This window comes from Carettochelys insculpta, chromosome 3, assembly GCF_033958435.1.
Source record: "Carettochelys insculpta isolate YL-2023 chromosome 3, ASM3395843v1, whole genome shotgun sequence".
Classification (NCBI taxonomy): domain Eukaryota; kingdom Metazoa; phylum Chordata; order Testudines; family Carettochelyidae; genus Carettochelys; species Carettochelys insculpta.
The window spans coordinates 102,537,547-102,554,573 of record NC_134139.1 but is presented as its reverse complement, the minus strand read 5'-3'; the positions used below and the strand labels follow the sequence as shown (position 1 = coordinate 102,554,573).

Sequence of the window (17,027 nt, the reverse complement as noted above, 5' to 3'; positions counted from 1 at the left end):
AATTTTTAGTTGCAATACTTCTTGCAAGCTGGAGTTGGCCTTTTATATAAAAACTATTGGAAATCAGTATTATAATAGTATGGAAAACTGCCGGAGCCTTGTGGAAATAGAATATACATATATTTAATGTGGGGGAGGTGGTTGTGGTTTTTGGCTTGTCATACAGTTTCTTCAGATTACAAGTAGCAAAGAGATTTAGTAACAAGAAAAATCAGTATTTCATAAGGTGGTTGATGTTACCTGAAGGAGTTGGTTCTTTGCTTCACTTACGTTTACTGTTATTGTGGGCAAGCTACAGCGTAAGAATAAATTACTGTATCCTAGGCAAAATTCTAGGTTTTGTATGTAGTTGATGCCACAAATAACTTCCTCAGAACAAACTCTTTTCAAACCTATTACTGTTCAACTGTATGACTGCAAACCAAGTTAATGAATATTTTGAGTGATAGTGGAGATTTTGGGAGCAACTTGAAAATCTATTCTGCTCCTTCCCATGTGCCCCTCAAAGCATTATACTTCTGAAGCACAGTTTAAATAGAGATGCAGGCAGTTAGCTTTGCAGCACAATGGGAGCATGGTTAATAGGACATATTGTGAATTAGTTAAATAAACCTTGTTTATAGTTCCTACTCTACTATTGACTCACTGTGACCCTGGGGAAGTTCTTAATTTGTTCCATTTCCTCAACATTTACAGCTAGGATAATCTAACTAGTTCTTCAAAAGCTGTGTCCACACAAACAGTCCCCGCTCAGAATGATCTCCCTATCTGACAGATGCTGGCCTTTAGTCCTGACCCACTTGCAGCATTTATAGGTTGTCCCATCATCCACAAGTTTTTACAGATGGTGCAGTGTTGTAGTAAGATTAAAACTGGTATACATACGTTGCTCTTCACTTGGCCAGCCCTGCAGTGGGACATACCAGTGCCATTCCCTGCTATGGATTGCTGCAGCCCAACGCTACTGTGTCATTTCAAGTTGAATCTCTGTAGTGCGGGACCCTCAGGACCTGACTGGTGCCAAAGGAGAGAATTTGCCAAATGATGGGAGATCAATATTGTCTAGCACATAACCAATACTTCTACTGCTCATTGGGCTCAAATCATGCTGGATTATGAATGTCACCAGAGGAGAGTGTGCTGGATTAGAGAGGTTCAACCTGTAGCACACATGGGGACAAATGCCTGTTATAGTGGAAATGCAAGGGATGCCACCATATCCATGTTACTACACAGGGCTCAGGTAATTGCAAGTTCCCAGTCTAGTGGGAATGAGCCCACAGTGAGATTTGAAGCTGTGCCATAAATCCTTCCCCTTTCAGGGAGGGGCATATGAGGCAACTGCAGCCTGAGTCAGGCTCTGGCTGGGAGCCCAAGGTATAGCTTGTTGTGCAGTTCCTATGGCAATGAGGAAGTACTGACCCTCATTCAACACAGCCATAATTCCAGTTTCTCCTGCAGCTCTTCAGTAACTTGTTCCGAAGGGAAAGCAAGATGCATCCTCTCCTAGAGGTAAAGCATTCAATAGATTATGAACTGGCTTGCTTTCTATTTTTGGTTATTAATGTTAATAGAAAGGGCAGGGACTAATATCCCACAGGCCTGAATCACACAAGTTGCAGAGCAACAGGTGTAAAGATTTTGAACCTGAACCAAAACTGAACTTTCTAGGTTTTTCATAATTGCCAGGTACTATCTGTGAGACAGGCTGGAGATCAGAACTTTGAGAGGTCAAGCCTCTGCCAGAGAAGTTGAGCAGGTCTTTTTAAAACATGCAAATGGACAGATAAAAACATGAGTGTAATATGCAGGCAAGCAGAGTGGGAAAAAGGCATCTTTTAGACCACAATTTAAAAAGGGACACAGTGCCTCCTCACCAGTTGCTATTCAATAAAGACCTGACATGGTTCTATAAAGAGAGTGGGGAAGAAGGACGTAAACAGACATAGCATTATTAGATACAGCAGCACTAGATCCATAAACCAGAGGAAATCTGGTATCCTCATCCCCAACAGATCTACTTATTATCAGAGAGGGACCAAGCACTGAAAGCTCATGGAAAGTAAATTTCCTCTCAGAAAGGGCAACTTTCTAGCTTATGGTTGAGATACAATGATGGGTGGATGTCAGGGGGAAGCATGCAACAGCACAACTCAACCTGTACTGAGTAAATACTAGGTAAATATTTAATTTTCACAAGTTGAACATTAATTTTAAAGGGAATGGTGACAAGAGAATTGTACATAGGTAGGTGAATTACTCAATTTATAGTTTGGCCAGAACAATAGGGCCAATGCCCCTCTCTACACAAAAGATCCTGGGAACCTGTAGTTTGAGACCTACAAGACAGGAAGAAGGCACCCACACAAGAATAAGAGTCATGGGAGTCACTATATAATATAGTTTGCATGAAAGAGGGCACACTGGGACCCACCAGGCACCAGACCTACCTTCGATGGCTTGGATTTCTTGGAAAGTCTCCTGTCTTACTAACCTGTCCTAATCTCAGGTATGAGATCTGATGCTCTAGCATCCAGCCTGCACATATATGCAGATTTGGATTCCAACTATCAAGGAAAGGTAAGCGTATTGGATATATATAATGATGCCTTTCACTCAAGTGATTCATCTAAGCATAGGTAAGATTGCAATCAATGTGATGGGCAACAAGATATTTTATTGGATATGAAAGGTGAGGGATCATCCCTTAAGGCAGAGAAGGAGGTACCTGCAAAGCTGGGGGGTCTTCAGCCACCATTCCTAGGAGGAAATGTAGGGTAGTGGTGGTTGGAGACTCTGAGGGAGACAGAGGTATCCACTTGTTGCCCTGATATCATATCCTATGAGGTATGCTGCCTTCCAGGGGCCCATATCAGAAATGTTACAGAGGCATTTTCAAGAATTACCCAGCCTTCTGACCACCACTCTATGTGGCCACTAAAGATATTGCAAAATGTGACCTTTTGTAGGTCAAAAGGGATCACATGGCTATGGCAGTATGCATGAGGGGGTTTTGGGTGCAGGTGGTGTTCTCTACAATCCTTCTGGTCAAAGGCAGGAACCCTGGCAGAGACAGATACATTATGAAGTGAATGCCTGGCTGCAAAGATGGTTTTGCAGGAGGGCTTTGGTTTCCTGGACCATGGGATCCTATTCTAGGAAGGAGGACTGCTAAGCAGATATGGATTCCACCTATCAAGGAAAGGTAAGAGTATTTGGATATAGACTGGCTAATAAAGTGAGGAGAACTTTAAACTAGGTTTGACCAGAGGAGGTGACCAAAGCCCACAGGTAAGTGAAAAATATGGAGACCTGGGAAATGGGTCAAAAAGTGGGGGACTATAGGGTTCAGTAGAAGGAAGTTGGAAGGAATGTGAAAGTGATCATGAAACAACAGAGTTCGTGAATCTAAGGAATGATAGACAGGAGAACAGCAAAATAATGACAATGGATTTCAAGGAAGCACACTTTAGCAAGCTCAGGGATATGGTAAGTAAAATCACATGGGAAGCAAAACTAAGGAAAAAATTAAAATGGCATTTTTTGAATGGGACATTATCAAGGGGCACAAGAGCACACTATTCCACTGCATATAAAAAAATAGGAAGTATGTCAAGAGACTACCTGGCTTCAGCTGAGAGATCTGAGTGATCTAAAAATCAGAAAGGAGTCCTATAAAAGTTGAAACTAGGTCAAAGTACAAAGGATGAATATAAACAAATAGCACAAGTATGTTGGGGCAAAATTAGAAAGGGCCAAGCACAAAACTAAATCTAGCTAGAGACATAAAAGGTACAAAGAAAACATTCTACAAATATAATCAAAAGCAAGAAGAAAACTAAGGATGGATAGGCCCCTTACTCAATGCAGAGGGAAAAACAACAAGAAAATGTGGAAATGTCAGAGGAGCTTAATGATGTCTGTGTTTTGGTTTTCACTAGGAAGATTGGTGGTGATTGGATGCTTATAATAATGAATGCTACAGAAAAGGAGGTAGATTGAGAAGTTAAAACAGGCAAAGAACAAATTAAAATTACTTAGAAAAGTTAGATGTGAAGTCACCAGGACCTGATGAAATGCATCTTAGAATTAAGGTGACCATATTTCCCTGTCCCACCCCCAGCTGTGGGAGCTGGGCAGGCAGACAGCTGCAGCAGAGTGGCTTTTCCCTGGCTTCCCCAGCTGGGAGTGCTGGGGGCTGGAGCAGGGATCTGTGCTCTTTTCAATTTGCACTTAAATTGTGTTAATGCAAGTTAAGCGCAAATCAAAATCACGCTTATCAGGGGTTTACTGAACAGTCTCGTACGATGTTATCAGTAAACTAAGGAAAAACAACATAGATGGGGCTACTATAAAGGTGGGTGCCTAACTGATTGTATAACTATTCTCAGCAAGTAATTATCAATGGTCCACAGTATGCTGGAAGGGCATAACAACTGCAGTTTTGCAGAGATCAGTTTTGGGGCCGATTCTGCTAGATTTCTTCATAAATTATTTAGATAATGGCATAGAGAGTATACTTAAAAGTTTGTGAATGATGCCAGGATGGGAGGGGTTGCAAGTGGTTTGGACAATAGGATTATAATTCAAAATCTCTAGACAAAGGATCTGAGGTAAATAGGATGAAATGCAATGCAATAAGGACAAATACAAAGTATTCCACTTAGGAAGGAGCAATCAGTTTCCTATGCAAAATGGGAAGTGATTGTCTAAGGAGTACTGCAGAGAGGAATCTAGGAGTCATAGTGAACCACAAGCTAAGTGACAGTCAGTGTAACACTGTTGCTAAAATAAAATAAACATGATTGTGAGTTACATTAACAGGAGTGTTCTAAGCAACACACAAGAAGTAATTCTTTTGCTCTACTCTGTGCTAATTAGGCCTCACCTGGAACAGTGTGTCCAGTTTTGGGCACCACATTTCAGGAAAGATGTGGAGAAATTGGAGAAGGTCCAGAGAAAAGCAGCACAAATTATTAAAAGTCTGGAAAACATGACCTATGAAGGAAGACTGAAAGAACTGGAATTGTTTATTTTGGAAAAAGAGAAGACAGATTGGACATGATAACATCTTTCAAATACAAAAAAGGGTTTTACAAGGTGGAGGGAGAGAAGTTAGTCTCCTTAACCTCTGATCAACCAAGCAGCCATGGGCTTAAATTGTAATATGAGCGGTTTAGGTTGGACTTCAGGGAAAACATTCTAACTGTCCTGGTGGTTATGTACTGGAATAAATTGCATAGGAAGGTTGTGGGATCTCCATCATTGGAAATATTCAATAGCAGGTTAGATAAACATCTGTCAAGGATGGTCTAAATGGTGCTTGGTGTTGCCATGAATGCAGTGGATTGGACTTGACTTTTTGAGGTTCCTTTCAGTTTTGTTTGCTATAAGACACTTCTGGATTTAAATATCCCCCAAAATATAGGGGGAGTTTGGAGCATATTTCAGATCTGAACCCAAGTTTGAACTCTACAGTTTACAGCCATCTCTACTAAGAATAGGTTGGGTCACTTCACATCTGATTCACTGACTTTCTAGGTGGAGCTGACAAAGCTGGCATAACCAAGCATTACTGCAGTGACGATGACCACAGCTTATGCAACACCACATCCCCACAATGCTAAGCAATGGCAACTAGCACGTTTAGGATGCCTTGCAGAAACCGCTTTGTCGTCCAGCAGAGATTTTTCCAGTAAAATCCAGGCAACTGGGAGCCTGACCACAAGGTTCAGCACTTGGACACCTCTCACAAACAAATCATTCAACAAGCAGGTAAGGTACACTGTGGCAGATGTTATTTTCATGGGTTCAGCTATCAAGAACTGTATTGGTGCACACTGCCAAATATCTTGAAATACCCCAACCCTCCACTTGTACATGCAATGACAAGGAAAAAACTTACAGTAAATTCACTGATGCAGGTTCATCAGAAAAAAAAACACATTTTAAAAATATTAAAATGACCATCGCTGTGTCTTTTAACAGCCAGGTCTTTATTTTCTTTGGTCACTTGACAGAAATGGGGCAGAAACTGTTCTATCTCTGTTCTGTTATTGGCACAGTGGGGCTTTAGCTTGTAGGAGCTACTACAATATGAAAAAATATTAAAATTGAAATGAAAATAAATTACTTCCTCCAAGTAAGACTTTACTCCCAAGATTTCTGACAGCAATTACACCTGTGAGGATCAAAGACTATTTATAGCAGCAAGAACTATGTCCATTATCAATCATATGACTGTCTCTAAAAGGGTGCATCTATGCTAGGAACTAACTTCAAAGTTAGGCACTACATCGAAATAGCCAGCAGAGAATCTACACACTTCCCCCCCCGCCCCCGCTTACTTTGAAGTAGGGAGCCCAACTTCAAAGTCCTTACTCCATTCCCTGGACTTGAGCAGTGCCCTACTTCGAAGTTTAACTTCAAAGTAGTGTGTGTGTAGACGCTCTATTTCGAAGTTGCTTACGTTGAAGTAAGCAACTTTGAATTTTGTACTCTAAACACGGCCTTAAGAGTAGTTGGGTACAATGGTGTTCTGCTTCTTAATTTTTTTAAAATTACAGATTTACACATTAATATTTCAGTGTTTTATAAACAAATTTTCTTTTTCCTTTAATCAAATCTGATACGGCTCTTAACTAATAAGAGAGGGAGCCGTGCTAGTCTATACACTATCAAAACAAAAAGCAGTCAAGTAGCACTTTAAAGACTAGCAACATAGTTTATTAGGTGAGCTTTTGTGGGACAGACCCACTTCTGGCTATGGTCTGAAGAAGTGAGTCTGTCCCACAAAAGCTCACCTAATAAACTATGTTGCTAGTCTTTAAAGTGCTACTTGACTGCTTTTTGTTTTGCTCTTAACTAAATGGGACTACATTTCCCAAAAGCTGACTCCCACATGGGGCTGGCCATGATGCCAAAAACACAGCACACAGCTGCTTAGGGCACCACAAAATTCGGAACAATTTGGTGTCCCAAACTTCATGGTGCTCTCAACAAATTTTATGGAACCACAAGAAACTTGGCCACACCCATGCTAAATGTATATCCAGCTAACTAGAATCATGCTGGACCACAGATATTGCCAGATCAGAGTGCCTGAACAGAGAGGTTCAATTTGTACTGTTTCCTTTCAGCTCTTTGAGGAAAGAGTTAGTCTCATAAGCCACTGGTTTGATCTATGGACAGACAAGCAGCGCAAACAATTCCTCCACACAATTTTGATGAGATGCAGTAAATCACAACTGAAGTAAGTCTAGCATGAGGAGTATCTTAGTGTTGTCTTTCCAAACAGGTATGTATGAGTATGGACAGCACATAATACACACAGCAAACCAGTTCTGCAATGAGTTTTGCCCAGGAGCTGGAGAAGGAGGAGGAAAATCCCTGTATTCTCTTAGAATCCCAGTGAAGTTCATGAGTGTTTAACACCAGTTCAGGTGTCTGTCCAGATGGCTCCAACTGGGATGTGGAATTGTATCTTGCCTTTTTAAGAGGGTCCTCTCAGTTCCGTTTAATAAGGGCACTCAGATGCATCTGACGAAGAGGGTCTTTGCCCACGAAGGCTTATGCTCCAAAATATCTGTTACTCTATAAGGTGCCACAGGACTTGTTGTATTTGAAGATACAGACTAACTGGGCTACCTCTCTGATACTTGTCAGATTCATAAGACTTAAAAATTAACATTGTATCAAAATTATGAATGCCCGTCTGTATAAATATTTGTCTAGTGCAGGCCTAAGACTCAAGTTTCTTCATCCTTTCCCCTTTACCTTGGAGAAGCAGGGAAAAGATAAAACATTTCTATATTCTGTCCATATTGTCTGTGTCTCTCTGTGTATCAGTGCTGTGTGGAACGTGGAGCAGAGACAAGGTTCTTGCCACCAGGGAGTTCACAATCTAGGACTCTGATCTTGCCATTTTTCAAGCAGTGCTTTGCCTGGGCAGAGACTGAGGGGAGTCAACATGATTCCATGAGGGCAAAACGGCTTGCTCTGTGTTCTATATGGCAGAAACAGGTCCCAAAGATTTAACTTGGCAAAGTACTGAACACTGAGTTCCCACTAGCTCCAAGTGGGAAGGGAGGCTGCTCTGCATCTCACAGGGTTTATAAGCAAAGGGCCTAACCACAACATCCGTTATACACACACAAATATAGACCCTCTCTATTGGTCTGTGTCCGAGTAAGGGTTTGCAGATTTGTTTCCTGGCCATTTGTGATTATATAAAAGGAGAGAGATCTTTAACTCTTTCCTTGGATGTCTTCGGTGTTTTCTCATCCAAACATGGATTGATTTATGCATTTCTCACACAGGCCCAGGACTATAGTGCAATTGTCTAATAGTTTCCTTACTGGCAAGAGACATCTTTAGTAGTTTAGCAGGTCAGAAGTTTAAGAATAATAGAGAATGGATATTGCAAATACAAAGGTTTGATTCTTTCCTGTCCTCCAGAAAGCAATAAATCCAACTCCTGTGATATATGTGCATTCCAGGCATTTAAACGGTTTGGTTGAAATAATGACTAGTTGCAACAATGCAATGTTCCGCTTAGCATGAAAGTCTAGATTACACCTCAGAATGATGCATTATGTCACAGAGATGCAATCCTATCGAGAGAAAAATGGCCAACTAATTAGACTTTCACACACCTTTCATCCCTTCCCAAAGAGTCACACAAAACACTTTGCAAATGATACCCACATAGGAATCACTTCACTCCTCACAATATTTGTCAAAGAGATCACAGGCCTGCCAAAAGGGAATATCAACAAAGTGACAGAACAGAATTTCAACAGCATTTTAACCACGGTGGGATCCAAGAGCTAAAGTCTGAGTCTCTGTCTCTTCATAGGTTTACCCAAAACTTGTTTGGAGAGAGGATTCCAATGACCAAAGTGGATTTCACCAGCATGCTGCCCCGTCTCATCTCTCTCTACATCTTCTCCTTTCTCAGCCCCAGGGACCTGTGTGCAACTGCCCAAGTCAACTGGCACTGGAAGTTTATAACAGAACAGGTCTGTTTCACTGTGGGCCTTGTCCGATTCCCATGGCCATCAATAAGAATTTTCTTATGGATGTTGTTTGCTGTCCAGTTACCGCTCTTAAGGAGCACCACACACATGAAATGGGAAATCTGGAACAGCAAGTTGTAAATAGCAATTTGCCAAACCAATTTTTTATCTTGTATAGCAATCACAAATGCTCAATGTTTTGAAGTATTTCATGTATCTGTCTTGCACTTTTTAATAATGAAAAAGATCATCAGTACCAGAATATTCAACGCATCGTGCACTTGACAAAATACTTCTTTAAACTTTGCTTTACTAAGGCTAGAGCCATACTACAATGGACGATCAACCCACTGAGGGTTGCCCTTCCAGGGTTTCATTTCACACATGTGCGAAGTGATGTTCCCAGCGGTCGATGTTGACCCCTGTACTTCTCACGAGAGGTGAGAAATAAGGAATGTTGACAGGAGAAACACTCCTGTTGACCTTCTGCCATGTAGACAGACATGGAAATCAACGGTGGCTAAATTGATTTTAGCTACGCAATTGGTGTAACTAAAACGTGCATCAGCAGTCAACGTCTATGTCATAGCTTTAATTAAGTGAAAGATACGTTGTTGGAACCAGGCTCATCTAACCGTGTCAAAAACATCTCAATATAAAAGGAATTTATATTTTTCTTTTGTCAGAACTCATTCTCATTCTACCGTTTAACTCTGCTGCTTTGCCCTGGCTCTTAACCCTGCTTTAGCTTAGGCCTTTTACTGTACACATCAAGCAACAGAACACAGAATGTAATTTAGAGCTATGTAGTTAGCTGGATGTCCTAAAGTCTTTAGTTTATACAGATTGTTGTGGACCATATGGCTACTGATAAAGACAAAGCTTAGCATTAACAACTCTGCTACTGTTTGTTATGACCTGTCTAAATATAGTTTATGCTATGTGCACAATACTATTTATAGAAACTAAAATAAATATTGATCTTCAGACATAGCTCACAGTGGTAGAATTAGCCTGCTCTCTCTCTTTTCCTCAGTCCTCTTAAGCCAAATATGGCAATCAGGGGGACAAGACAATGCCTTTAATTCACAGATTTCCAGATACAGAACTTGAAAACGAAACATTCCTTCCCTCCTCTTTATATACAAACAAAACCAAAGCACATGCAGCTATCTTGCTTGAATTCCTGGACATTATCTGATTATTTGTCCTTAGGTACAGTTTCAGTCTCTGAATATAAGAAAACATTGCAGCAAGCTCTTTGAGACAGAGAGATCATGTATTTTTATTTGTGTAAAAACACCTGCCACATTCCTAGACACTTTATATAAAAAAAAAATCACTATCATATTTATAGATGTCCCATGTTTGATTTATACTCAGATACTACAGTGATAGATGGCAGTATGAAGCCCCAAGATTTATTAAATAGAAAGCTTTTTGTCCTCAATCACAGCTTATTCTCGCCATTTTACTCCCTTCTTATCCCAAGGATTGTTTATGGATGCCAAAATGCGTAAAGTTGGGATGGTTCCTGCCATACGCTCCAGGAGATAATGAATACGGTACTTGGAAGAGACATTACATTGCCTGTGCAACCAGCTTAGATTACTTCACCCCAAGAGAAGCCACTGAAATCTACGGGACACTCAATGAACCAAAAGTTGCAAATGAGGAGCAGGAAGAAAGAAGAGAAAAATGGCTACGAAAAATGCTTTGGGAGAGATTAGCATTACACAAGAGTCAGTGGTATTAAAGTAATCTTTCTTCTGAGATTAATGTTAAAACAACAAATTTGTCCCTCCCCCACACTCCCCTCCTGAAAGTGGTGCAACAACTTAAGAGTATTCAAGTAGTCAAAGAATTTGTTTAGTAAAATTTATCATTGCAGATTTTTAAATTAATTTTTACTATCAAAAGAGTAAGAGCTGAAAACAGTAAATAGGATTCATTTGGTTTCTTCTGTATGATTATTTAGTCCTATTTGACATGCCTGTAGCAAAAGGATAAAAATATTCATACTTGATACTATCCAGTGGGGTTTTGAGTACGTCTCAACTGGAAATAATAGAAACCTTGAACTGTCAGGATGTAGTTGCTGACTAAATTCCTTTCCAGTCTGGCACATGCTGGTCTACTAAGTAGGAAAATGAAGGTTGACAGAAAAAGGCCCAGTATCAGAGGCTAAGTCTACACTAGTGAGTTTTTGCCAAAAAAAGCCATGCCTTTTTTGAAAAAACTCTGAGTGCCTACACACAAAATGCTTTTTTTTTTTCCCCTTATTAAATTGAAAAAAATGCAGCACTTTTTCCAGCGGCCCCTCTTCTGCTGCCAGATGAGGAAGAGCACCTTTTTTCAAAAGAATCTTTCATAAAAAAAAAGTGTGTAGACACTCTGGGGGACCTCAATTTGAAAGCGCAGTCCTCCATGACACGGGATTTTATAATCCGCAGCGTTTCCTGGCCCATTCTTTTGAAAGAGCAGCTGGGGTGTGGCCACTTTCTATCGAAAGAAAGGATAGATTTTTCGATCCATTTTGATGTGTGTGATCGTAATGTTTCTAAAGTTTTTTCAGAGATGCTGTAGTGTAGACATAGCCAAAGTGTCCTGTAGAAATTTAATGATACCTACAAACATAATGTTAAAGTGACTCATGGTCAAGTTTAGGTCCTGACTAAAGTTGTTTAAATAAAACCTAACAGGAATATCTTTATGCAATTCTACGATATATCAGACGTTTATTAAACAGTGCACAGCATATTGAGATTTTTGTCTACAAGTCTAATAATCAGTGTATTTTGTTACATAGATACCTTGTGAATTTTTGTTTAGCACAAAGTATTCTTCAATCTTCAATAATATTTGTTTGAAAGGATGTCAGTACTAATTAGTATTCATGGAGATTCTGGAAACCAGACCCGCAATCCCTTCAAGTTCTAGTTTTCTCACAAGCCTCATATCTGCCGCTCTTAATGCCCCCAGCATCTGGTGTCATGTGGAGTTATGTGAGAATCTCAGGGTTTTCTTTAGTTTTTGTGCTTTTTAAATTAGGTGTCTAGTTCTTCTGGTAAAAGAGAATAATTTGAAAATATGAAACCCATGTCCTCAATTATCAGAAGTCAAATAAAAACAGCCTCCTTTTTCCCCCCCCATCATGTGATAGTTAAGACAGTCTTATGATTTTTTTGAAACTGAACTCATTTTTGAACCATTCAGGTTGTCAGTACCACTTGTATTTCATGGATTGATACAAGACAACTTCATTTTAGTAGAATGATCAATTCCCAGCCAAAAAATGAGTCGGGCTTTTCAGGCAGAATGCTGTGTTTCGATAAAATTTGAAGACTGACATGTAAAACTAATATATTAATTTGCAAATGGATTATTTTCCTAGTTGCTACATTGTTCCTCCTGTTAATGTGTCAGTGGAAACACATAGAATTAAACAACAGATACTGCTGATGCTCGTTTTTCAGGGGAGTTATTCAAAGCTAGACCTCCTTGGATGAGTGGCATTTGGAGCTCACGGTTCTTAAAATCGCAACTGCAGCCAAATCAGGTCCAGATGATCCAGGATGGGGCTAGACTACAGGTAACTTTGCAACTAATTAGGGTAATTTCCCCCCAACCTACATGCATGTTATCTTTTGTAAATTGGTCTTTTTTGGAGGGGGGGAGAGGGGCTGTGCAAACATTGAGTGCCAAATCCTGAGATTTGTTGGTAGTGCTAACATATTGATCTTGTATGAATCAGAATCAGGAATTTAAACTCATTTCTTTGATTTATACTTCAGTCCATCCCACTGAAGTCAGCACAGAGTGTGGTTGACAGTTTATTGTGGATCTAATTCTTCCCCCCTTAGCCATTCTGAGTAGTACTCTACACAACCTTTTTGACCTTGAATGAGTATTTTGTGACATAGAATCATAGAATACTAGGACTGGAGGGGACCTCAAGAGGCTATCGAGTCCAGCTCCCTGCCCCAATGGCAGGACCAAGTACTGTCTAAACCATCCCTGACAGAAGTCCAGTCTTCATATTCTATGATTCTATGTCACAAAATACTCATTCAAGGTCAAAAAGGTTGTGTAGAGTACTACTCAGAATGGCTAAGAGTGAGAGAATTAGATCCACAATAAACTGTCTACCATACTCTGTGCTGACTTCAGTGGACTGAACATAAGATACTCTGTACTACAAATAAGGCATGGGGAGTAAGACCCTAAATAATCGGTGGGCAATGATTTTGTCCATTTTTTAAAATATTTTTAGGAAAAGAATGCTCTTGCGAACTGCAGTCTTTCAAAGCTGCTTTCTGAAGAAATGAAACCCATATCAAACTTTAATCTAGCAACAGAGAAACAGCTTGTTTTGGCCTCCTTAAAATCTTTGCCCAAAAGGTAAGTAAGACTCAAGATTTTCAAAATGATGGCAATAATCACAAAACCACATAGGAAACGGTAACGCAAATGCAGTCATTAATAAGGGTGACAGAAAACATTGTGCATAGGAAACAGCACAAAATTGCAGCCCTTTATAGTCATGCCAGGTAGCTTTTGGCACACTCCTGCCTTGTGTCATCTCTGTCCATTACATTTAAATAATTACCACATAGGTTCCCTCTCTTAAAACTGTGTTGCTCTTCCTCCGTGCTGGAAGAGCAACTCCATGAATTGGCTTGCAGACTATATGTCTGGCCCATGCAAAGACCTCCATTTAGCTGATGTCCCTTGGATATAATCCTTGGGGAGGACATTTGAAACTTGAGTTTGGGCAGAAATTGGTGTTCTGCATCAGCACGTAGCTTGAAATACTAGTTTCACACTCAAGATTCTGGGGCACAGTTTGTCTTGAAGCAACCATCCTTGGAAATTTCGGGGTCCAGATTAGTTGAACTGGTCTTAAACCACCATCCAGAAGTTCAAAAAAGCCATGGAGAACATCAGATAAGAGGTGCTCTCTCATTGGCAGCATACCTCCCTCAATATGTTGCTGGTCTAGTCACAAAATGGGAAGCTCGTATAACCATTTCACATCATGCCTGGATGTGGGGACTAATGATACATCTTTGAAGTCTAGGGTCATACACCTCATTAGCTAAACATCTGAGGGAGAAGATCCTGAAAATTCATTCTTTTGTGAACTTGCAAAGAGCATTTGATTAATTTGTTCCTTATGTGTGTCAAAGCTATAAGTTTAAAACTTTCCCTATTAACACTAAGACAAAGAGCATACGCGCACGCACACCCACCACGCACCCACCCACCACAAATGGCTGACCTATAAAAGTTCTGGATCTCAAAGGTCTCAATAAGCAGTAGGTGATTAGGGTTCATTTTTCTCAGAGAAATGGTGGCCTTCAGCAGGCAGGAAATAGAATAATACATGTAGCTATATAGGTATTTACAAACAACACAGACATGTCTATTCAGTGTAACAAAGTGTAGGCAGGTATTTTCATACCCTCATGTTTTATGTTTGCAATGAAGTTATAAAAAGAATAACCTTTAAAGGATATTCTGCTTGAATTTTTGCTTCTCCTTCTGCAGACATAATGTGACTGGTAGGAGATCATACCCTGTGTTACCTAACAAACATTGTCAGAGTGTCTACCAAAAATACAGCAGTTTTGCATATCCACTTGAGCCATACCTACTCTTGGTATCATCCCAGATTCCTGCATATGAGGTATGAATTTCTTCTAGAGCTGATCTCTTTTCTGAATGGCTTTTGTTCTGTATACGCCAACTACATATGGGGATGTGCCTGAGAGGGCAAGCTGTCCCTCCTTCCCCTGCACAGGTGGCATGCTTCCTGGAGTCTACTATAGTTTCAGTCCTGCTTAAAGTTGCTCACATGAATAGTCCTGTGATGTGCTCACAGGATGGGGTCTCAGCAAGACAGCACTGTCCAGGGAAGAAAAACAAAGGAAAGCATAAGATTAAAATTATGTCAGTAAAGTAACATTATGGGCCTCAATCAGTGGTTCTCAGCTGGGGGGCCTGGTGGAACATTCTGGGTGTGTGCAGCAAGGCTGGAGCCAATCCCCACAGGGTCAGGGAGGGAGCCCCAAGCTTCCAGCCCCCCCGATGCACAGACCATCTCCACTCCCATTTAGCTACCAGTTTTGCTTTGCCTCCAGCCTCAGTTCCACCCTCACTCCCTCTCTGCCCCCAGCCCAGTTCCATCCCCTGCTCTGAGCCCCAGCCCAGTGCTGCCCTCACTCCTTCTCCACCCCTAAACTTGCTTTGCCTCTAGCCCAAGCTCTTCACCTGGCTCCCATTCTGCCTCTAGCTATGCCTCCATCCCATGCTCTGCTGCAGAAGCAGCCTTGACTGTGCAGGAATGTGGGGGAAGCGCACGGACAGATTCCATTACTGGGGCAGGGGAAAGGTCGACTGGAAAAGTTTGAGCATCATAGGCCTAAATGAATCTCTAATGCAGAAATTGAGAATTTGATATGAAGCTAAATTAAAATTGCAATCTGTGTGCATGGCTGCAAATTTTTATATGGCACTAGGTGATCTGACGTAAAACACAAATCATATGGTTTAAGTACTAATTTGTGTGAGACGTTCAGTGTTTTTGCTATGAACAAAAGGAAAAGTTAAAGAAAAGTTTGGAAGTCACCTTTTAAAAACTGTCCACCCTGTTTAGTTGTTCAAAAACCTGCATACAACCTAAGTTTCAGCAAAGCATCACTGGGAAATGAGTAGGAAGCTAAACTGAGCACCAAGCAGTATTTTAATGTTTAATGATTAAGGCCCTGACACTAAAATTCACTCTGTGTGGATGGACAGCTGCACCTGTACAGAACACAATTTCACACTACTCATGCACAGTGAATAGTGGGTGTGGCCTAGCTGATATTTACCTTTCAGAAAGGCTGTTGGAGAGATCATCTCTTATCCATTGGTATTGTAAGACTATAGGACAAAGTTGAACAGAGAATTTCAGATTTCTGTGTGCAGTTAACTCCTGCTGTGTAACATATGATGTGATGCATTCTACAAACGACTATTGAATTAAGAATTGTATTTTCTCATGGAATTATATTTTGCAAAAATCAGGAGTTGTTTATTGAAGCTCTGAACTGATTTATTTCTGTAGATGGTGCTGGACAGCATCAAACCTGGGGTAATTCCTGTGTTGTATGAACACTGTGGAGCGACATTGCAAAGCCTCCTTTTTTACATAGAAAAGGCCCTGAATGGTCGAAAAGCAAAGAGTATTGGGATTTTTAGCAATGGAGACTCCAGAGAGATCAATTTACTTCAAGGTAAGGGGCCGGGGGGGAGGAAAGAGAAACTAATTAGGAACATGTCAATACCACATCATGCTTAGGTACTCCAGAAGTGGAAGAAGCATAAAGATAAAAAGAATCAAGCCAGCACATTGAACATTGTTTTGAATGAATGCCTTTAATCCCAAAGACAGTGGGCTCTTTGTTATCAAGAAGGCAGGTGAGCCAATGGGAAGAGAGCAGGAAATTTTTAAATTAAAGCGATTACCTGCTGAGAGTATCTTTTTTGCTTGTGTGGCCGGAAGAAAGAGGGACAGCGATGGCTTAAGCCTGAACCAGGTTTGGAGGATTCCGTAAATATCCTGGCCTCAAAAGAAATCTGGCATACAGATATGTAAAGAGAAAGGAAATGTTTAGACAGATGCAAATTAGGTTATTTTTCATTTTTGGTTACCCGGCAGGGAGACATCCCAAGCATGTTTTCATGGGTTTTAAACTGGGATTTCTCCTCATTTGGATGTAGCAGCTACCTCCCGAGGTCAGGAAATCTGTGATCTTGGAAAGCTTTTTGCAAAAGCCTTTTGAGACAAGGTAATTGTAAGGTCTCTTATGGGCCCCCACCTTCTGCACCTGAAATGTCATCATGAGGAACATCCTTGAGAGTCTGATGCAACTGTAACATGTTTCTGGTGGGTACAACTCTATCTTCCATTGTAGTCAACAGGCAGCCCACATGTTAATGAGTTAAAATCCAGTGAAAATATGA

General features: G+C 40.6%; 1 protein-coding gene and 1 long non-coding RNA gene across 2 annotated transcripts in view; one reads left to right on the top strand and one right to left on the bottom strand.

The window, feature by feature from the left end:
• Nucleotides 1-915: 915 nt before the first annotated feature.
• On the bottom strand, nt 916-16,549 carry LOC142011289 (uncharacterized). The gene is made up of 4 exons (XR_012645032.1): nt 16,530-16,549; nt 14,875-14,924; nt 1,423-1,506; nt 916-1,014 (listed from the first exon to the last, which is right to left on the bottom strand). It is a non-coding gene; the product is annotated as an uncharacterized LOC142011289 (long non-coding RNA).
• ECT2L (epithelial cell transforming 2 like) overlaps nt 1,473-17,027 on the top strand; it is a 42,858-nt gene continuing 27,303 nt past the window's right edge. The window contains exons 1-10 of the mRNA XM_074990473.1: nt 1,473-1,512; nt 2,510-2,580; nt 5,542-5,775; nt 7,140-7,252; nt 8,858-9,020; nt 10,510-10,759; nt 12,494-12,609; nt 13,291-13,418; nt 14,568-14,706; nt 16,129-16,297. Of these exons, the coding sequence (XP_074846574.1) occupies nt 5,587-5,775; nt 7,140-7,252; nt 8,858-9,020; nt 10,510-10,759; nt 12,494-12,609; nt 13,291-13,418; nt 14,568-14,706; nt 16,129-16,297 (1,267 nt within the window). The 5' untranslated portion in view covers nt 1,473-1,512; nt 2,510-2,580; nt 5,542-5,586. The remainder of the gene's footprint in view (nt 1,513-2,509; nt 2,581-5,541; nt 5,776-7,139; nt 7,253-8,857; nt 9,021-10,509; nt 10,760-12,493; nt 12,610-13,290; nt 13,419-14,567; nt 14,707-16,128; nt 16,298-17,027) is intronic.